The sequence below is a fragment of the Elephantulus edwardii genome, unplaced genomic scaffold (assembly GCF_000299155.1).
Source record: "Elephantulus edwardii isolate Elephantulus edwardi_28Jun2011 unplaced genomic scaffold, EleEdw1.0 scaffold00003, whole genome shotgun sequence".
NCBI lineage: Eukaryota > Metazoa > Chordata > Mammalia > Macroscelidea > Macroscelididae > Elephantulus > Elephantulus edwardii.
Window position 1 is genome coordinate 23,919,449 of NW_006399753.1, and position 22,715 is coordinate 23,942,163.

General features: G+C 39.3%; 1 protein-coding gene across 1 annotated transcript in view; it reads left to right on the forward strand.

The window, feature by feature from the left end:
- STK39 (serine threonine kinase 39) overlaps window positions 1-22,715 on the forward strand; it is a 431,767-nt gene that overhangs the window by 278,661 nt on the left and 130,391 nt on the right. The window contains exon 14 of the mRNA XM_006879325.1: window positions 166-233. Within this exon, the coding sequence (XP_006879387.1) occupies window positions 166-233 (68 nt within the window). The remainder of the gene's footprint in view (window positions 1-165; window positions 234-22,715) is intronic.

The following is a 22,715-nucleotide window of genomic DNA, read 5'->3' on the forward strand; positions in this document are numbered from 1 at the left end:
AGGAATCTTCTGTCCCTAACATGCAGCTAGGGTACATTTGCTAAGTGTATTAAGATCTTGTGAGATTGCCAGAAAGCAAGGGCTGCACAAATTTAGGGACATTTGACGTTGTTCATTTGTTTCCCAGTGAAATTCCTAACAGCATTTACTGTTTTGCTTTTAAAGGGCCAACCCAATGCTAGTGAAGACTATAGAGAAGCCTCTTGCGTTGTCAACCTCGTTTTAAGATTAAGGTAAACAACTGTGTATTTTGCATAAATTTTTTCCTGTATTACAGCATTCTGATTGCCTTTATTAACTTTTCATAATATTAGCATAAAAAAGTTGTTAACTTATTGGATTTTCCCAGCCAGCCAGCACCTCCGTATTCCCAGGGCTAATTGCTCTTTTCTAATTGCACACTAAAGAAGAATCAGAGAGAAAAGCACCACATGCAAGTGTCTGCAGGCTCACTGTACCCTTCATTAAGGGTTTTTTTTCCCCTTGCCTTTTCTTTCTTCTGGTTTTTTTCCCCCCTCTTTTATACAGTGTAAGATCACAGTAAGAGATTTTTAATGAGTTCCTTTCACACTTCAGCAGTCGGTCTCTGACAGAAATAAACCATGCTTGTACTACAAGTTGCCTGTTCAAAACATTTTTCAGCGGCAGGTTTGATCAGCCGCTGTGGAGAAATGACAGATATATTTTGAAAGAATCCTCAGTCTTTTAGGAAATAGACACAAATATGGTGCTTGACAGTAGAACTTTTGTTATCTACTTGTTGAGAGTGTTTTCTAATTCAAGGCACTTACTAATTTAGAGACCCACTTAATATGTATCATTTGCTAAGAACCTCATATCTTGAGCAAAAGAAAATTAAATTTAATTGTAAGCAGCTTGACTTGCTAGGTCAATCAGAATGCATTCACATTTTTGGGAAATTCTTTATATTAAGTTTTACATCAGTTTGGGGCAGTAGTGATTTAGTGGGCAGATTCTCACCTTCTGTTCTAAAGACCTGGCTATGAGTCTTGCCCAGTGCACCTCATCATAGCCAACACCTGTGTGTTGTTGGAGGCTTGTGTTTGCTGTTCTGTGGAGGAGGTTTCAACAGAGCTTCCAAGCTAAGACAGACTAGGAGGAACAGTCTGGAGTTGTACCTCAGAAAAACTGCCAGTGATAACACTGTGGTTATCCTGGCCTAAACGGCTTTTGATCATGGGGTATTGCAGGGCTGGGTGGTGTTTCCTTCTGTCTATGTATTTGTCAGGAGTTAAGAAACAACTTGATAGCAGCTAACAACACAACATAACACATTTTAATTGATAATTACAAACAAAAATTGTGGCTAATGATTCTTTCTCCTTCTGAAGATTCAACCTACCATCCTATTCTGGGCAGCCGTGGCCCTAATTTTGCCTCTTAGAGCAAATATTGGAAGTCTGGTGGCATAGTTAACAGTGTGGTGTTTTTCTAACCAAAAGGCCACATTTCTAGCAGTATGGATTTACCAGTGGCTCCTGTGGCAAAAGATAGTCTCTTCTCTTGGGATTTATAGCTTCAGTAACACAATGGAGGATTTATTAATCAGAACCTATTCAGCAGGAAAAACCTACTCTGAGTCAGAACCTATTTGGCAGCAGTGAGTGAATATGAGATCAAATACTAGACTTTCTGGATAAGGGCCTCTTGGGAAGTGTGTTTAAAACTGCAGTTCTGAACTTTACCTCCAGACATTGTTTTGATCTAGATAGGAGAGCAAACTCGAAAAGACACTTTTCTGACACTAAACTCTCATTGCTCTGAAGTTTGGGCCAACTTATACATAGCAGACCCTCCAGCAAGTTTTTGGAGGCTATAAATAAAATAGAAGGAAATTGCTTATCTTTCTCCCATGGAGCAGCTGATGGATTCAAACCACCAGAAAAATGCCATCTTTTTTTATTTTTTTTTGTGTGTGTGAGTACCATCAAATCCGATCTGACTGGTACAGGAGGAGATTGCCCCTCCTTCTCCAGCAGAGCATCTGGTAGATTCGAGCCGCATACCTTTGCGATTACAGTGAAGCTTTTTGCCACTAGGCCACCAGAACTCTGTGAAAGATACCATCCTCCCTCTAGACTTCACCATACTTGAAAGTCTTGCTCTTTTCTGGTCCTAATATTAAAAATACCTTTAAAATTTCCATTTATAATGTAGTTTCCATATCAGATCTGTGGTCTTAACTTAAAAATGGACTTTTCTAGCCATTACAATACCCACCCCCCACCCCACCCCCCTTCGGTCTCCAGCTACCTTAACTGCAGACAACATGGTATTGCAAATCATCAATGGCTGTGGGACTAGGATAAGAGAGAAAGTGCTTCCCACCCTGAGCAGCAAAACTTGAGGGAGATCCTGGTGGCAAGACCCTGGTGATGGTGGTAGAGAGACTGTAGCATTGCTGTGGAAAAATGCTGGCAAGGTTTAACCAGAAGAGCCCTGAGATAGGGGCCATGGTTGAAGGTTTTGCTGATTTTGCTGGATGATGGAAGGAAAATTTGACTGCTGAACTGAAACTGGAGCCTGGACTAATTGAAGAATTGTGCCTTTGGGCTAAAACCTGGACTTGCATTCGGTGATATTCTTTGCCTCCTTTATTCTCCAACTTTTTTCCCTAATAAACCCCATTCTGGGTACCACAACTGTGAGTAAAGTCTTTGAGTCAACAATGATTATTGGACCCGAATGACTGCTAGAAAGAATTCTAGGAGCATGGGGGGGATGCCGTGTCTGACCATGCAACTGTCTATTTGCTGCTATAGATTTTATTGGTGGGCACAGTTCACTTTTATGAAGCAGATAAGTCAGACTCAGCCACCCTCGTGGTACATCTGTTCCTTTCACAGACCCATGGTTCTAAATGCTCACCTTCATTAACATTTAGTCTACATTTGCTTCTCCTAATTGCCAACAAGGAGGAAGGCTTTTTTAGTTGTAACATTTTTTATTTAAATTTTAATGAAAGTTTATGGAACAAATTGATTTTGCATTCCACCGTTCAGGCAGGTTTGTTTAATAGCATTAAGTACAATACCTACAATGTAATCGTACTTATCTTTCTTCTTTCCTATAATTGTCATATCTGTTAATCCTCCTGTCATATCCCTTCATGCTTTATGGGTTTTATTCTTGGGTCTCTGCATGTGCTTTTACTAATTTTTTCTCACAGATTTAGATAGTGTTTACACCCTCACCCAAACTTCAAATTTTGTTTGTGCCTTAGACCTCTAGTCCTACAAATTACTTGTCCTAAGAGATTTGCTATGAAAAGTTTTATGTTCAAATAAAGAAACTGTGTGTTCTAGATCCCTCTCTATAGATATACTTTTTTTCTTAAAATCACAATGGACATTAAAGGTTCTAAGAAGTGCTACAGGAAAGGAATTTGTTTAACCTGATCTGTTCTAAAACCTTGTTGACTTCAGAGGTGTTTGTTGTTGTTGTTATATGCCATTGAGTCACTTGCGATTCATAACAACCTTATTTACAATAGGTCTGAACCCTGCTGAGCCATCCTTACTGTCTCTGACACCTACCCCCATTACCCTAGTCACTGAGTCAGTTCATCTCATCAAAGGTCTTTCCCTCCTACACTGTCCCTCCACCCTCCCAAGCATAGTGTCCCTCTCCAAGGACTGGTCCCTCCTTGCAGCATGCCCAAAGTATGTCAGACAGAGCCTCAGAATCCTTGCCTCCTAGGAGCGAGTAGTTTCAACCTCTCTAGAAAGAACCTCTTTGTTCTTTTAACAGTCCGTGGTATATTCAATAGTCTTCTCTAACACGACAGTATTGTCCAGCTTTCTGATGCATAGCATGTAATTGCGAAGACCATGGCCTGGATCAGACACACCTTAGTCTCCAGACTGACATCATTGTTCTTCATTACTCTAGAGATTTCTCTGACAGCTGACTTTCCTAATGAAATTAGTCTTTTGATTTCCTGGCTCCTGGTACCAAGAGTGTTAATTGTGGAGCCAAGCAAACTAAAGCTGTTAACAATCTTAATCTCTTCTCCATCTATCCTGATGCTGCCAGTTGGCCCATTGCTGTTTACATGTTTTCCAGCTTAACATTGGCCCTTTTAAAATGTAAGACCCCCTTTAAAATGCAGGACTTCAGATATAGTCTGAACAAACTTGACTGCATTAGTGAAAACATGTATGATTTTTTTTCAGTTTACCCTCTAAATATTTTCCCTGAATCAGTCCAAACTTTTATGACTTTTTTATTTATCCAGTTGTTGAGTTATAAGTACAGCATGACCCAACGGTCAAAGAAAATCTCTGATTTTACTTATTCTATTTTGAAGTGCTGCCAAGGCTAATGTTGAATGGCAACTCATGTTTTAAAATTCTGTGTATGGGATAACATTTATCAGTATAATAATTAACCTGTTGGTTTTGATTCATTGCTTGTCTGCCATTCTTCTGTCATGATTGCCAATGTGTCATATTAATTCCAGTGTTTGGATATATGTCAGTTGCCAATCTGATAAACTTGTCTTTTACATCTTTATCTCAAACATTGATTAACTTGTTCAACAGTTTTAGGGAGGACGGTCCTCTGGCTCTGCTAGAAACAACTTTCTGAATGACTTTCAGTAACTAACTAACTAACAATCTTTGTTAAAATTGTCAGCAAAAGTGACTGCACTGCCTTGCGAATGGACAGTAAATATACAGAAGCATTTCGTAAAGAGGACTAATGTGTTTCTGAAATTAAAACATACTACTGCAGTGACTTCTTTTCTCCCTGTCTACTATGTTCGGGATGAAAAACTGAGGAAGAATGGTGTTGTTTTCATAGTTAAAAAGGCAATTTTAAAATCCATCTTTAAGTACAATGCCATGCATTCGCATATAAAGAATATGACTATTATTCAAAGATATGTACCAAAAACTAAAGCCAAAGAGGAGGAGATTGAGGGTTTCTATGAACTTTTGTAGTCTGAAATATACCAAACATGCAATCAAAGTACATTAATAATTATTGGTGCCTGGAATGAAAAAGTTGGAAACAATGGGGAAGGAATGGTAGTCGGAAAATATGTACTTGGTAATAGAATGGGGCCAGAGAGCAAATGATCAAATTTTGTGTACTCAAATACTTCATAGCAAATACTTTTTTAAAAAAACACAAACATCAGTCTTACCCAGAGGATTGCACAGGATTCAGATTGATTATATTTGCAAAAAGAAGCATCGGAGAAGCACAAAGTTTTGCCTGCAGACAAAATCAGACCAGGTGCCAGTTGTGGGATAGACTATCAATTACTCATGTGTAAGTTTAAATTGAAATTGAAGAAAAGTAAAAGTAGTTTACAGGAACAAAAATGTGACCTTGAGTCTCTCTCAGTTGAATTTAAGAATAGTCTCAAGAACAGATATGAGGTATTGAACACCAGTGATCAAAGAGCAGGGGAACTATGGGAGAACACCAAAGATACCATCCATGAAGAGAGAAAAATGCCATTACAATGAAGGAAGAAGAAGAAACCAAAATTAATGTCAGAAGAGACGATGAAAATTGCATTAGACCATTGAGAAATCGAAACAAAAGGAAGAGGTGCTAAAGAGCTGAACATAAGATTTCAGAGGGCAGCCCAAGAATATAAAGCAAAAATATTTTAACAAATTGTTCAGAGAGCTTGAGCCAGAGAATAAAAAGGGAAGAGCTCACCTGACATTTCTCAAGCTATAAAAATTGAAAAACAAATTCTAGGCTCAAATTGCAACACTGAGAGAGCCTATGGGTATAATCTTGAATGATCCAGGAAACATCAGAAGAAGATGGAAGAAATACATAGAATTGCTGTACCAAAAAGAATTGGTTGACACGGAAAAATTTCAGAAAATACCTTATGAATGAGAGCCAATGATAATAAAGAATAAATTTCAAGCTGCACTGGAAACTCTAGTGAAAAATAAGGCCATAGGAATTGATAGAATACCAATTGCCATGTTTCAGCTAACAGATGGAGTCCTAGATATGCTCACGAGTTTATGCCAGAAAACTTGGAGGACAGCCACCTTGCCAACTGACTGGAACAGAAACACATTTGTCTCTATTTCCAAGAAAGGTGATCCAATAGAATGCAGAAATTATTGAACAATATAATTAATATCATTGTTGTTTTGTGCCGTCGAGTCGCTTGCGACTTATAATGACCCTAGGTACAACAGCTCTAAACTCTACTCTGTCCTGTGCCAAGCTAATTGTCTCCGACACACTCATCCCGATTGCCCCAGTCACCAAATCAATCCATCTCCCAGAAGGCCTTCCCCTCCTGTGCCTCCCCTCCACCCTCCCAAGCATGATGTCCTTCTCCAAGGACCGGTCTCTCATTACAACATGACCTAAGTATGTCAGACGAAGCCTCATAATGTACCTCTAAGGAATAGCCTGGTTTAACCATCTCCAGGATGAATCTGTTTGTTTTCTTAGCAGTCCATGGCACCCTCAGCGCTCTTCTCCAACACCAAAGCTCAAAAGCATCAATTCTCCTTCTATCCTCTCTGGTCATTGTCCAGCTCTCTGAAGCATAACAATATCATATGCAAGTAAAATACTATTGAAGAACATTTAAAAACAGCTAGAACAGTACATAGATAGGGAACTACTAAAAGTTCAAACTAACTTCTTTTTAAATCCATTTACATGACACCTCACAACTTCTGCCATATCCATCCACCACTTGTGCCTCTTATTTGCTCAATTTTCCCTGTGAATTTTTTCTTGTGTGTGTGTGCACGCGCTTGCGCTTTCTTATTCCCTCACTAGTTATTTTACAAAACTCAAATACCAATTTGAACAAATTCTTTCAATTTCCCTCACCCCACCCCCATCAAATTGTACAACCCAATGATTAATCTCCCCTCCCCCCTGCAAATCCATATCCCTCTGCTTCCTACCTCTCCCACCCCTCCTGGATCCTTATACTCACACTACAATAGTGGTTTTATACAATATTTATCCTTGTGGGACTGAGTTGGTTCACTCAGCATAATGCTCTCTGATCCCTCCCAAGTTAGGTAATAATTTATAAAGTTACTGCTCCTGAGTGCTGCATAGTATTTCGTTGTGTGAACGTACCATAATTTCTCAATCCATTCATTTGTGGTTGGACGTTTGGGCTGTTTCCATATTCTTGTGATAGTGAATAATGCTGCTATGAACATTGGTGTACCAGTCTCAGTTTGTGCCCTAGTTCTCATATTCTCAGGGTATATTCCAAGTAGTGGACTAGCTGGGTCATATGGAATTTCTTTGTTCAGCTTTTTGCCTTCCAGAATGGTTACACTATTTTACAATCCCACCAACAATGTTTGAGTTCCTTTCTCGCCACATCTTCTCCAACATCCATTACTTGCTTCCCTGTTAAACTTTGCCACTTCAAACTAACTTTAGAAGAGGCCGCAGGACCAGAGATAGCATTGTTAATATCAGACGGATCCTGGCTGAAAGTGAAGAATGCCAGAAGAGTATTTGTGTTTTATTGACGTTTAAAAGCACATGACTGTATTTAGCAAAGCAAATGTATGGCTAATATTGAGAAGAATGGGAATCTCATAGCACATAATTGTGCTAATACGAAATCTATACCAAAATCAAGAAGCTGTTTCCTTAACTGAGCACAGGAACACTGCATGGTTTAAAATCAGGAAGGATGTGTGTCGAGGATTGTATCCTTTCTCCAATCCTATTCATTCTGTTTACTGAGCAAATAATTCACAAACCTGGGATCTGTGAAGAAGAATGTAGCATTAGGGTTGGAGATGACTCATCAACAACCTGCATTATGTAGATGACACAGCTTTGTTTACTGAAAGTGAGGAGAATGTGAAACACTTGATATAGAAGATCAAGTACTCTAGTCTTTGATATAGATTACATTTCAACATCAAGAAACAGAGCTCCTCACCACAGGACCCACAGTCAACATTATGATAGATAGAGAAAGAATTTCATCTATCAATTATTTCATCTTGCTTGTATCAATAATCAATACTGTTAAGTCTCTTGTCAAGGACCTCTCCAAAATTTTGAAGAGAATCATGTCATTTTGAAGACTAAAGTGCACCTGATTCAGACCATGTTGTTCTCAATCACCTGTTACACAGCAGAGAGCTGGACAGTGAATAAGGATAGCAGAAGAATTGATGTCTTTGGATTGTGGTGCTAGAGAAGAGTACTGAATATCCAATGGACTATCAAAAACACTAACAGATTTGTGTTGGAGAAGGTGCAGCCAAGGTGCTCATTGGAGGCAGGAATGGTAAAGTGTCATCTTTCATACTTTGGGCATGTAGCTAGACAAAGCTATCTCTTGGGAAAAGACATCATACTTGGGAAGATGGAGAGTTAACAAAGGAGAGGAAACCTCAAATGAGATGGATTTTTAGCGTTGAGATGGATTGGGTCTGAAGTGATGAGGATGGCACAGGATCGGGCAGTGTTCAGGTCAGCTGTACATAGAGTTGCCTATGAGTTGTACTTGACGTGATGACACCTAACAACAACCACTTAGAATTCCTTTCAAAAGTGAAAATTAATTTTAGAATTATTTGCTTTCATTGACTACATCTTGATACTTAATTCTTGCTATTTCTTTTTTCATAATTGCTTATAAACTAAAATCAAATCTAGGGCTATTGAATTTATTCTGACCCATGGCAATGCAATGTCTGGTTTCTGAGCTTGTAAAGCTTAAAAGGAGGAGACAGCTTGTCTTTCTCCTGTGAAGCAATTGTTGGATTCCAACTGCTGATCTTTTGGTTAGCAGCCCTGCTAAGTTACGCACTATGTCAGGCCTTTCTAAATAAGGTGATCTTTGAGTAAACCTGTCATGGGAGAATGGAATCATGTCATGAGTCACTTTGAGGGAAGACATTCCTGGAGCAAGAGAAGAATGGCGGATGTTTAGGGCAGGGAGCAGGCTATGCAAATAGGCAGGGAGCAGTGTGCCTAGAATGGGGAGAAATAAAATCAGAGGTAGCAGGACTCAGCATATCATGTGGTGAGCACTTTAGATTTCAGTTTTAATGGGTGGGAAACCAGTGGAGACTTGTGAGCGTAAGAGTGATGATGATCTGAGTTAAATTCTGTAAGGATCTCTGATTTCATTAGAGAAGCTAGAACTTATAGTGAAAGTGAAAGGATGTTGCAGTGACATAGCAAGCAGTGATGTGGCTTGAATCAGAGTAGGAAATAGTGGAGACTGCAAATAGCTTTTGGATTCTGAGTGGAAGAGAACCCAGCATTATTCAGGTTTTGAGCCTGAAAAGACAGAAAACTCGAATTGCTTCTTCCTGCAAGAGGTAAGAGTGGTGGAATCAAGACTTTAGTTTTGGACTTAAATTTGATGTGTCTACGAGACATTTCCAGTGGAGATACTCTGGTGGCTTAGTGGTAAGAAAAAAGGAGCTCTGGTGGCCTAGTGGACAAGAATTGCTCTGCCACCCTAAAGGCATATGGTTCTAATCCACCAGCTGCTTCATAGGAGAAAAATGGGTACTCGCCTCTCATGCAATTTACTACTTCTGAAAACCCACTAGAAGATTATATCTGACTTGACGGTATTCAACAACACAACTAGACATCTGCTTACCAAGCCCACTGCAAGTGAGATGATTTCAACTCAGCAGTCGTATAAGATGGAGTAGAACTGCCCCTAAAGATTTCCAAGAGTATAAATTCTCATGGAAACAGATTAACACATCTTTGTCCCTCCATATGATTTGTAGATTCAAACTGCTGACATTTTAGTTAGTGGCCAAGTGTTTTAACTGTTGTACCACCACAGCTCAGCCATGTACATGGAGATAGGAAATCACCATTCACTTTGATGCATGAGTCTAGAACTTAAAGGCAGTGCCTAGACTGGAGAACTGTTGGTCCATAGGGTAGTTTAAGCTATTTGATGAGATCACCTAGGGTGTGAACAATAGGAGAGAAGTGGGCTGGTGCACCTACACAGCTAGTGGAAAGATGAAGGACAGCCAGCAGCGATTGGGCAGAAGCTGAAGAAGGGAGGTGGGAAAGCGAGAGAGAGTGGTGGATCTGTAAACCAATTTGAGAAAATTTTTCAGAAAAGGAGAAGTTGCATCAAATATTAGTAATAGATCAAGTACAGTGAGAACTAAGAATTCACCTTAAATTTGGCATTAGAATTTTTATTTTAGCAAAAACCATTTTAGTAGAGTGATGGGGACAGAAGCCTGATTGAACTGGGTTCAAGGCAGAGTACCAAGGAGACTGTGGAAATAATAGATGTAGATGGCTTGGTAGTATAGACAACTTTTTCTGAAAAAATGAGCTCTGCAGTGGAGCAGGGAAATGGGATGACAATTCAATGAGAATGTGGAATGAAATGATTTTGTTTTTGTTGTTTTAACATATAATCTAGCTTAGAGATTAGTAAGGAGCTCTTTGGGACAGTGGGGAGCTATGGCAGTATGGTGGTTAGAAGCTGCAAAGGCTGTTTCATGGGAGAAGGATAGGCATTCTCTTCCTGTTCAGTTTACTGCCTCTGAAAACCCAGAGGGTCAGCTGTAAGTTGATTCCAATTCAAAGACACATAACAGCAACATGGGCCAGTGGAAGCTTGACTGCCAACTGAAAGGTGGGCAGTTCAAACTTACGAGCTGCTTCATTATAGTGAGACATGGTAGTTTGTTCTGTAGATAGTTAAAGCCTTAGAAACCCCTTGAGACAGTTCTCTTCCTGTAAGATGGCTGTGAGCTGAAAGCAGCTTGACAATGGGATATTGTTGTTAATTACTGTTGAGTTGGAACCAACTCAGCTCACCCTCCAGCTGGTTTCCAGAGACAGTAAATCACAGGAGATTGCCCATTTTTCTCTCATTGAGCACCTGGCGGATTCAGACCACATACCTTTGGGTTGGTAATGCAGTTCTTAATCATTCAACCACCAGAGCTCCCTTGACAATGATCTAAATTAATGGAAATGATCCAAAAAAAAGGAGAACACTGAATAAAAGAGAAGGCAGGATTGTTATTGTAGGATTGTTATTCTTAGTTGATTGAGTAGGATTGACATGCAGGCATTCATGTGGATTTCAGCTTTAGAAGAATGGACAGAGTATTGGTTGGACAGTGAAGCCGTTATAAACAGAGGACAGAGGAAGCAGGTAGAGGCAACAATTGATTGATCATCTTGGGGTAGAAATGTGAGTTCTCTTCTGTTTCTATAAGTGAAGAAGAGAAAGGAAGTGTTAAAGATAAAAGAGGTGTTTATTGTTTGATTGTACTCATTGCAACCCTTTATAGGCAGATCACAACTTTGCCCTATTTTGCTCCATCCTCAAAATCTCTGCAGTTCTCAAGCCCGTTGGTATAGTTATTATGTTAATCACTCTTATTGAGGGCCTTCCTTTCTTTCCCCAATCCTTAGGTTTTCCCAGCATAACATCTTTTTTCAAGGACTGGCCACTCCTAATAATATGCCCAAACTGTGTGAGATGAAATTTCACCATGCTAGCCTCTTAACAAGTACTCTGGTTGCACTTCCTCAAAGACAGATTTGGTTTTTTTCGTTTGGAAGATCATGGTATAGTCAATACTCTTCTCCAGGACCACAATTCGAAGGTATAGGTTCTTGTTTTGTCTTCTTTATTCATTGTTCCTATTTCACATGCATTTGAAGCAATGGAAAATAAGATGACTTGAATCAGGGGTACCTTAGTCTTTAAAATCACATCCTTGTTCTTTAGAACTTTGAAGAGGTCCTTGATAGCAGATTTCCCCTAGGCAACACATCTTTTGATTTCTTGACTGATCATACATCAAGGATGTTGTTGATCCTAGTAAAATAAAACCCTTGAAAAGATCAATTTTTCTCGATATATCATGCTGTTCTTATTGATCTAGTTGTGAAAATTTTTGTTTTATTAATGTAGAGATATAATCAATACTGAAGGCTGTAGTCTTTGATCATCTCAGAAAGTGCTTTAGATCTCCACACTGTCTGCAAGCAAGGTTGTGTCGTAACTGTGCATATGTTGAGTCTTCCTTCATTCTTGATGACATTTTTTTTTTCATACAATTGACCTTCTTGAATTACTTGCTTAACATAATTGAATAGGTGAAGAGAAAGGATCCCACTCTGATGCACACCTTTCCTAATTTTAAACCATGAAATATCACCTGATTGTTTGAATGACTGCACTTTGGTCTATATATAGGTAAACATATGTGTTGTTTTACCATTGAGTCAGAACTGGTTCATTGCCGACCCTCCAGAAAGTTTTCAGAAACAGTCAGTCTCACAGATGTATTGCTCATCTTTCTCCTGCGGAACAACTGATGGACCCAAATCATCTACCTCTGGGTTGCTGGTGAAACTCCTTATTCACTGGGCCACAGCAAAGCTCATGTGTGTGTGAGTGTGTGTGTGTGTGTGTGTGACATACTATAGACTTAGAACTGACTCATAGCTGACCGTGAAGTGGTTTTCCAGAGGCTGTACATCACAAGGAAATTGGCCCATTTTTCTCATGTGAAGCAGCTCGTGCATTCAAACCAGCTACCCTTAGTTGGGCAGTGCAGCTCTTTACCACGTGGCCACCAGAACTCTCACTTTCTCTTTCTCTTGCACTTGTGCTCTCGCACACTCTCGCTCTCTATCGCACACTCTCACTCTCTCTGTATCTCTCTCTTATGTTTTGTCTGTATTTTGTTGTTGTTATGTACCATCAAGCCAGAACCAATCCATAGCTGACCCTCCAGCAATTTTTCAGAGACAGTAAACACATGGGAGATTGTCCGTTCTTCTCCCATGGAGCAACTGGTGGATTCCAGCTGCAAATCTTTGGCATTGCAGTACAGTTTCTTACCACTAGGCCAATAGATGATTGATGATAGATAGATAGATAGATAGATAGATAGATAGATAGATAGATAGATAGATAGATAGACAGACAGACAGACAGACAGACAGACAGACATATATACATACATAAACTATCTCCATATATCATTAGTCATTATTTGTGAATCCTTGACTTGGACTATGAGTACTGGGAAACTTGCCTTTCTTACCTACTTTGTGAGACTATTTGGGCATGACATTTATGTGTATTGTGCTCCACAGGCCAGTGGGTAGGAAACTTCAAGTCAGCCTTTCATCAGTCCTTAACTAATGGTGCGTGGGTGACTGCCTACCACACCTATTTGAAAGGTCACTCTGATTTTCGTCTTGACATAGCATTTTGCAGTCTTACCTGCCCGGAGCATGGTTCTCTCCTCAGTCCTACCCCCTATCCCCCAACAAGAAGCATTTCATTCTGTAAGTTAGAAGTTGGGAAATATATAACTTTTTAAAATGTCACATGCTGTGGGGGAAAAACATTATGTTGTAGCTCTAAGTAGTGTGTTTTTCCATTGTTAATTCTTTATTATCATAGAGAATAAATAAGGATGTGAAAGGATAATGCTTGCTTTGAAAACATTGGTTTTGCTTTAATTTGCTTTTCAAAAGAGACATTGGTATGTGTAAGATTAGAGAAAAGAAAGAGTTAGACTTTTAAGTTTCAGTAATACATGCTGCTAGCCGTAGTAATAGTGTCAGTATTGCTTTTTTAATTTTATTTGCTTTTCTACTAAGTTCTCTGGTTCATTGTGTATATGGTAATGTCGCTTATGTTATCACAATATTGAGAATTATAAAGTCAGGTACTAGATAAGAAAATCCTTATCTCAGGAGAAAAATGCCAAATGGTCCACCTTGTAATTTTTCAGGCATGAGACAAGCATTGCACAAATATTTTGCCATTAGTAGATTTATCATAAAATAAAATAGTCATGTATTTGACATAAAACTTGTGTTCTTAGAACCTAGCTCAGTGATTTGGAAAATGACAAACTTATCAGTTAAAGTCTTAACTCCTTTGTGTTAGATGCTGTCAGCTCCGCCTGATGGATAGCATTTTCAGTGAAGGCAACCATGACAGGTGTCATAGGGGGATGCTCTGCTATGGTACACCCCATCAACTAGCTCATAATGAATCTACCTTGTTGCAGGTAGCAGTATCTATAGACCTTGATAGATTGGTTAAAAAACCCCACATCAACTTAGAAGCTCTCCTGCCTGTGGAGGAAATAATCTCTAGGGTAAGCTATTTAGAGAAATGCTGTTGTAAGGAAATAATTACTATTATAGTTTCTGTTAAGATCTTTCTGTTTGGCACTGACTCATGGCCGTGTGCCCATCAGAACAAAGCACTGCTGAATTCTGCAGTATCCCCTCAGTTGCTACTGTGTTTAAACCTATTGTTAGTGCATCTCATTGAAGGTCTTCCTCTTTTTCCACTTGCCTCGGCTTTACCAAACATGATGTCTTTATCCAAGGATTGTTATCTCCCAATAATAGGTCCAAATTATGTGAAAAATCTTGTAGTCCTCACTTCTAAGGAATACTTCTGGCTGCATTGAAGTTCATCCCTAAGTACTTCAGGTCTTAACCATTGATAAAGTGGTGTTGTTCATTGCCAATTCATAGCAATTCATATGTATCAGAGTAGCTGTGTTTAGTGGCAGAAAAGCATCAGCCCTTTTCTTTTGCAGAACCACTGAGTGAAGCTGAGCTGTTAACCTTTAGAGTAGCAGTCAAGAAAAAGCATTAGTGCTATTTAAGAACATTTGGTAAAGAATAATATTGTGTGCCATTGAGTTGATTTCAATTCAGAATAACCCTACATGACTTGGTAGAAGAGGTTCCCCATAGTCCAGGAGAAGATCACCAGGTCTCTTCAAAACCACAAGGCTTCTGGTTTGTTCAAACTGAGGACCTTTTTGTTAACAGCAGCAGAGTTCTTCACTATTGTGCCAACAGGCTTCATTGTGCCAACAGGCTTCCTGAAAGAATAATTGTACTGCTGTGGAGTGGATTCTGAATCATAGCAGCTCTCCGTTTGGGTTTCTCATGAAGAAGAGAGCACATAGGTTTCCTATGGTGCAAATCAGAACTGCTGACCTGTTGTTTGGCAGTTTGACACATTACACACTGTCCCTTGAGTGGCTAGAAATAATATTGATCAGTGTTTAAGCTTGTGGTGTTGTTCTTTGCTGTCGAGTCTAGTATGACTCATAGCAATGCTGTGAACAAAAGACCTGTCAATAACTATTGTTTCTCAAAGTTCATTAGAGTTTTCAGATGCATGTTGTTTAGGAATTGGATGCCACTCCTTCCAAAGGCTTAGTATGCCTGAATTTTCTTTCCATCATTATCATTATTCTGGAGGAATTAAGGTAATTAACTGATTGGCCAGTTTGTAAAACAGATTTAATTGCATAATTCTATTAGTCAAATGCCTGAGAAGCTTGATTAATTTTCCCCTAAAAGATGAAAGAAACACTGCCATATGAACTTAGGCTTTAGTTGTAGTAATGCTTCTAATGCTATGAACTTTGATAAATGTTGATGGTTGTAGAGCTCAACTCTTAAGGCAATCCAACAACTATAGCAATACTTTTAAGTATGCACCCCTCTTTGCTTAACAAATGACTTATTTACTGCTTTCTCTGTACAAGGCTTTATTGAAAATCCGAAGATGAATAAGAAATAGTCTCTACACTCAGAGTTTACCCTGTAGGTGGGGAGATTGGATCTGTGCAAATGACTTTGCTACGAGGTTGATGTTGTTATATGCCATCGAGTTGCCTGCGACTCATAGCACACCTATGTAAAATAGCCCTGAACCCTGCTCTGTCCAGTGTCAATCTCACTGTCTCTGACTCACTACCTCCATTACCCCAAGTCACTGAATCAGTCCATCTCATAGAGGCTCTTCCTCTCCTGCACTGTCCCTCCACCCATCCAAGCATGACGTCCCTCTCCAAGGACTGGTCTCTCCTTGCAACATGTCCATAGTTTGTCAGATGAAGCTTCAGATCCTTGCCTCCAAGGAGCAGCCTGATTTAACCCTCTCAAGGACAAATCTTTTCATTTTCTTAGCAGTCCATGGTATATTCAGTACTCTTCCCCAGCACCACAGCTCAAAGACATCAATTCTCTTTCTATCATCCCTAGTAATTGTCAAGCTCGCTAACGCATAGCATGTGATTGCAGACCATGGCCTATATCTGGCGCACCTTAGTCTCCAGAGTGAATTATTGCTCTTCAGTACTTTGGTGAGGTCTCTTAACAGCAGATTTTCCCATCGCAAAACATCTTTTAATCTCCGGGCTTCTGGCGCCAAGAGTGTTGATTGTGGAGCCAAGTAAACTAAAGCTATTAATGATCTCCATCTCTTCACTATCTATCATGATACTGCCTATTGGCCTAGTGGTAAGAATCTTTGTTTTCTTGATATTGAGCCTCAATCCATATTGAAGCCTGCAGTCCTTGACTTTCTGCATCAAGCTCTTCAGGTCCTTCTTAGTTTCAGCAAGCAGGGTTGTATCATCTGGATAACACAGACTGTTGATGAATCTTCCTCCTATCCTGATGACACATTTCTCCTCATACAGCCCAGCCTCCCAGATAATCTGTTCTGTATATAGATTGAAAAGGCATACACCCTTCCCAATTTTGAAACATGCAGTGTTTCCTTGCTCTGTTCTGACAACTGCCTCCTGGTCCAAGTATAAATTTCACTAGCACAATCAAGTGTTCTAGTAATCCAGTTCTTCTCAGAGATAGCCACAGTTTGTTGTGATCCACATAGTCTAACGCCTTTGCATAATCAGTGAAATACAGGTCACCATTCCTCTGGTATGCCCTGTTTTCAGCCAAGATTCATCTAACATTAGCTACAATATTCCTAGTATCATGACCCTTTGATAAATGCTGTGAGAGCACAGATAGAAAGAAGAGCATGGGCAATTAAAAAAAAAGGTGAGAGCCCTGTTTTCTGCCTGTTATCTTTGGTTTACTTGTTCCCATGGGAACGAGTGTTTGAGGTACACCCCCCCCCATCTACATTCTGAAGAGAATAACTGTTATGATTAATACAAGAGCTCAGTCTGACTCTAGTCTTTGGTAGCAGGTTTATTAGTCCCAAATAATTTGTGACCTGCCCACATTTGTTTTTTCAGTAGAGCAGTATGTACTATTTTTTTAGCCTCTAAATTATTATTAGAAACATATTACTTGGTAACAGTCAGTGTGGTTTTGGTTACTATGAAATGATCTCACCTCTTAATTAATTTTTAAATGTTATGTTTGAGTTTTTTCCTTTTCTTTGAATATGGAAGCAGTTTTGCATGTGTCAGCTTTACTGATAGTGTCATCCTTTAAGAGGACTTGATACTTCCTGTGTGCCAGGCACTGTAATAAGAGCTTTAAATAAATGCTTTGTCCTGTTTAATCTACATAAAACTACAGGACCTAGGTAAGAAGTTACACCATTAACCCAAAGGCATGAAGTTTGAATCCACCTGTTGCTCCAAGGGAGAGAGAGGGGTGGTATTCTCCTATATGATTTTTGTTGTTGTTTACTGTAGAGTCAGAATCGACCTATAGCAGACCCTACAGGATTTACAGCCTCTGAAAATCAATTACGATTTGGTTCTGTCTCGATGGCACATAACAACAACAAAACCACCCTGACATTAATACTGCCATTGGTTTCATTTTACAGATGAAGGAACTAAGATTTAATGTGATTATTATGGTTCTTGTCCAACACTGTAAGCATAGGGAGCAGAGGCAGGTCCTGACCCCAGATCTCTTTAACACCCAAGTTATTACTCTGAACCACTTGGCTGTTTTTAATTTTATTTCCATTCTTAATGCATTGAAGAGCAAGTGTACCCTTACCTGTCTTCTCATTAATGCAGTAAAAAGATATTTTTTAACAATATCTCCTGATAGCTTATTAAATATTGTGACAGAAATACCAAGGAAATATTTTTGTTGGAATAGGTGTTAAAGATGATAATGCTTAATAGCAACTAGCATTTGCGGAGTGTTTTACAACTTTAGAAGTACTGTCATGTTATTTCCCTATCCTGTAGCTTCATCTGCAGGAAGTTGTGCTGTTAATCCCAAGGCCACACTGTTCTGACAGATTATATCCACCAGTAGCTGCATGGAAGACAGGTAGACGGTCTCCTTCCATGTTATTGAACACCTTGGGAGTCCAGTAAAGGGTCAGCAATAAGTCTGTTTCAATTCACCTGCAATGATCTTTTTGTCAGTCCTATGTTTACTGCTGATGGGTGGAAAAAAAAATCATAGGTGTTCGATGGTTCCTACAGTCACAGATTTAATAAGAGTAGGCAGGAATCTGGATCTTTTCAGTGCAAAATCCAAATGTCATTGATGATATAGATTAGGGAAATTGAATAGGTGTAAATGATATCGGATATTGGCCTTTCATGCATGTTTGTGTCTATACTATATAACCATCAAGGAACTGAATGCCACTGGAATATAACTGTTCTGCTGGTAAACATGTGAAAGGAACAAAGAGTTACAGTTGGAGGGGGAAATGGTGTCATAAAGGAAGCAAAACGGAGAAATTAAATAATTAATTCATTGTAAGATTTTTTTTTTCCTTACAGTGGAACAGAAAAGACATTGTGAAGACAGATACAATACGGAGAGTGTGTGGAAGACTTTAAAAATAGTTATTACTTCTCTTTTTGAGTGATACATGGTTATCTTTGACATTTAATAATCTATGTAAATTTAAAAAACAAACCCACACATACTAAGAAAAAAAAACCATCCATAATCTCAGGACCTTAAGCTAAATCATTATTGGCCTCTTGATACATATTCTAGGTTTTCCCCCCCATACACATATTTTTTAAAAGGTATTTCTCACATAAACATTTTATTTCACACAAAAGATTATAATCTATTTAGTAATATGTATTGGATATCTTTTCATATCAACTAATGTAAATCTACAGAATCCATTTTAATGGCCTTTTATTAAATGATCCTTCAAAAAATATTGTTTCATGTTTAGGGAACTCACAGATCTTCAGTATCATAGCCTAGAAAAGTTTATGTGTGCAAAAAACACATGAATACTCTGTGCCGTGGAAAAGCCTTGGTCAGCACTGACTTTGACATTAGTGCAAAGCCTCTGAGAAACCTGGGACTAAAAGAGTGAGTAAACCCAGTATAAAGCCCATGAAAGTTGTTCAAGGACTGGCTGTGGCTGTCAGGGCTGCAGAGGACAGGAGCATCGAGTAGCTGGGAGACGCTGAATCGTCCTTCTGTATTAGACCTCCGAGAGTTCACATTGTGCCGAGAAACCACAAAACCATATGATTTCTTAGTGTAACTCACACACCAGCAGTGGGGTGCAGAAATACGACTCTGTCTTAAAACTATTCTTTTTTATTCTTCTCTATAATTCTTATTCTTTCAAGTATCTACCCTGACCACTTGCTGTTAAGCACCCTGGCGCTAGAGAAAATGACATGTGTGAGACCTGGTCGTTTGTGGAGAAGAGAAATTGCCTTTGTGCTTGTGCAGACACGTGACGCTCAGCTGCAGTTATTGTTGTTTGTGAGGTAATGCCAGTCCAGTTCAACCCAAAACGACCTCACATGACAGAATTGAAGCCTGTGGTTTTCTAGGCTATAATCCTTATGGAAGCTGAATGTCAAATCCTTCATAGAATCATTGGGTGGATTTGAACTGCCAACCTTGTGGTTGTTCTTTGTTCCACTGGGGCTTTGACCCTTAATAACTGTGAGTGAGTCCTGACTGACTCTTGATTGAGGAATTCTTCTACCATAGACTTCTTATCAAGATGCATCACAAAAATATCTCAGCCACATAGGGACAAATACTGTATAATGCCACTGTTGTAAAAGAGGACTGACATCGGGGTTGAGGGGAGAATGAGAAAGATAGAATAAATAACATATACTGCATTGAAACAGATGAAGGAGAAAACTATTTAAAAGGGATATGTGATTAAGTATTTTTGTCATAGCTGGAGTCCAGAACGAAGGCTACATAGTGGAGTGGACCTGGGTGGAGGGATTGTAAAACAATGAAAGAATTTTTCTTTTACTTTTCAAAGAGAAGAGTGTAGTTGAGGGGAGGGGTGGGCAAGGAGAAAAGTGCAACAATGAATGAATGGAAATCCAAAGTCTCTGTAAATTTTCATCAAAATTAATAATAATAAAAAAAATTTAAAAGATGCATCATGAGAATTGTATGAGGGCTTTCCCCCCCAGCTTTTTGGGGTTTGATGTTAAAGTGGAAGTGTGTACAAAAATGCATTTCTTTACTAGATTTCCTCTATAGTAACCTCTAATCAAGACAATATTTTGATATAATCTCTATAATTTGTTCTTTGCGGTACTCTAGCCGTAAAGCAAAATTGGCTCCATGCTGTGAGAGCTGGCTGGGCTTTTTCCGTGCAGAGCTGTGAAGGGCATCATCCTGGGTGAGGGCCTTCACCAGCATTGTCTGCCTTCCTATGTCCTCATCTCGGCGTCCTTCCCCTAGGCTTTTCAGAATCTCCATCAGCTGCACCTGCCACTGGGTCTCAGGACCAGATCTAAGCATTCATGCTTTACATGTCACTGAGTTTCAATCCTTTTCCCATGTTCTTATCTGGTGATTGTTCTCCAAACAAAACAAACAAACAAACAAAAAAACAAACACCCAAACACACACACACACACCACAAACGCAGTCCTCAGAAATCTTCCCTTTCCATAATTAAGGGGTGATGCAGCCTACAGTCAGCTTAAAGGTGAAAGCTAGTGTACTTCTGTGGAGTTTCCCCTTGACAGAGCTCAGAGGGAGACTGATCTCCAGAACTCTCATCATACCCCGCAGAGATTGAGTAAATTGTGCAAATGTCACGTGGTCAGCCAGTTCCTGTGTCTGGAATCAAACCCTGATACCCACCTTCAGAAGAGAGTGGAGGGACAGATGTCTTGGTCTCCTCTAATCACAGCTTCACAGCCCTCTGACTTGCATGAGGCATCATTTAGTCATATTTCTGGGACCTCACATCTTCTCTGAATTCTTGTTTCCTTATAAGCCTTTTAATGTCATTGTATAGTTAGGTGTGAGGAGAAAATGGGTACTTCAAAAAACTCTAGTGGCTTTCATTTCATGCTAATTTCCTGATACTATGGATGGCAATAGCTTGAAAGTTTAATGGACTCCTTAGTATTTTAAGTTCTACCTCCTGTAGCTGTGTTCCACGTCCTTTATTATAGTCCACCGTCCAGCTACTGATGAGGTAACCTGCTGCTCTTAGCATTCTGAAAATTCTCCTCACCATTTTATCAGCAAAGGTTGTCTCTCAGGATTTGTCCTCTTGATCAGAACTGAATAATTCTGGGGACTTTTTGCAAAGTTATTTCAGTTTCTAGTTACCATTTCCCTGGAGATAATGAGTGGAGAGATTTCTTCCTCGAAATGTGAAGTCTTGGAAGAGTAACAAGCATATTTCAGTTTGGTAACTTTTCTTTGCATTAACTTTTCTCTTCTTCTTGAAATAGGACTTCCTGGAACATCATTTCAATTTGATTTTGTAGTTCCTGGAGTGCCAGAAAACTTTCACTGCCCTTGGTAAAATTCAGATAGTTGTTTACTGGTGCTATGGGGAAAATCTCTGCTGCCCAATAAATGTCATTATTCTTTGTAGTAATTTTCTATTGTGGCTATAACACCTTAGCACAAATTGGTGGCTCACAACAGCATGTCATATTACTGATGTATAGCTCTTTAAGTATGAAATGAATCCCATTGGTTTAAAATCAAAGTGTCCCACATAGCTGTGTCTCTTTCAGTAGACTTTAGGGGAAAATTTGTTTCTTTGACTTTTTCAGTTTCTAGTGCCAACCTCCATTTCTCATCTTACAACCCCTTAACTTCATCTGTAAAGTCAGGTGCTTATCTCTCTAACTTGGTCTTGACCCCCACTCATTCTCTGACTAGGGCCAAGAAAAGTTCCTACTTTTTAAGAACCTCTACATTCAAATTAGACCAATAAGAAAATAATCTCCCGCCTCAAAAATCTTCAAGTTAATCGCATTTGCAAAGTCTCTTCTGTCATGTGAAAAAACATACTCACAGGTTCTCTAGGTTGGGCAAGGGGAATATTTGGATGGAGTGGTGGTGGTTGTTGCTATATGCTGTTGAGTCATGGGTTAGGGAGACATCCTCTGTCTTTCACTGTCTTAACTAGTGATGATATATCTATATTTATTTATATCTATATCTATTATCCATCCAGGTCGCTCAGAGGAGGGGTTGGGCATAATATGGATGAATGCAAAAGTCGGGAACAAAGAAGAAGATTCAGTAGTTGGAAAACATGGACTCGGTAACGGAAATGGAGTTGGAGAGAGAATGATCGAATTTTGCACAATCAATGACTTATTCATAGCAAATACATTTTTTTGACTTTTTTTTGGTTTATTTTTCATTTCAGTGAACATCTACAGAGATTTTGGAATTCCATTCATTCATTGTTGCACCCTTCTCCCAGCACAAACCCCTCCTCCCACCCCCCCTTTGCTCCTCTCCTTGAAAAGCAAAAGAAAAACTCCCTCATTGGTACACAATCCCCCCGCACCTCCCCAAACCCCACCCCCTTATCCCCAAATATAATCCACTCTGCAACCCTCATTGCGTACTCCTATGATAAAAATAATGCCCTAAAATATAATACTTTTAGACTATTCTCTCCCCCATAGACTTCAATGCTGTAAACATATTTCATCCAGTTTTTCTCAGTCTTA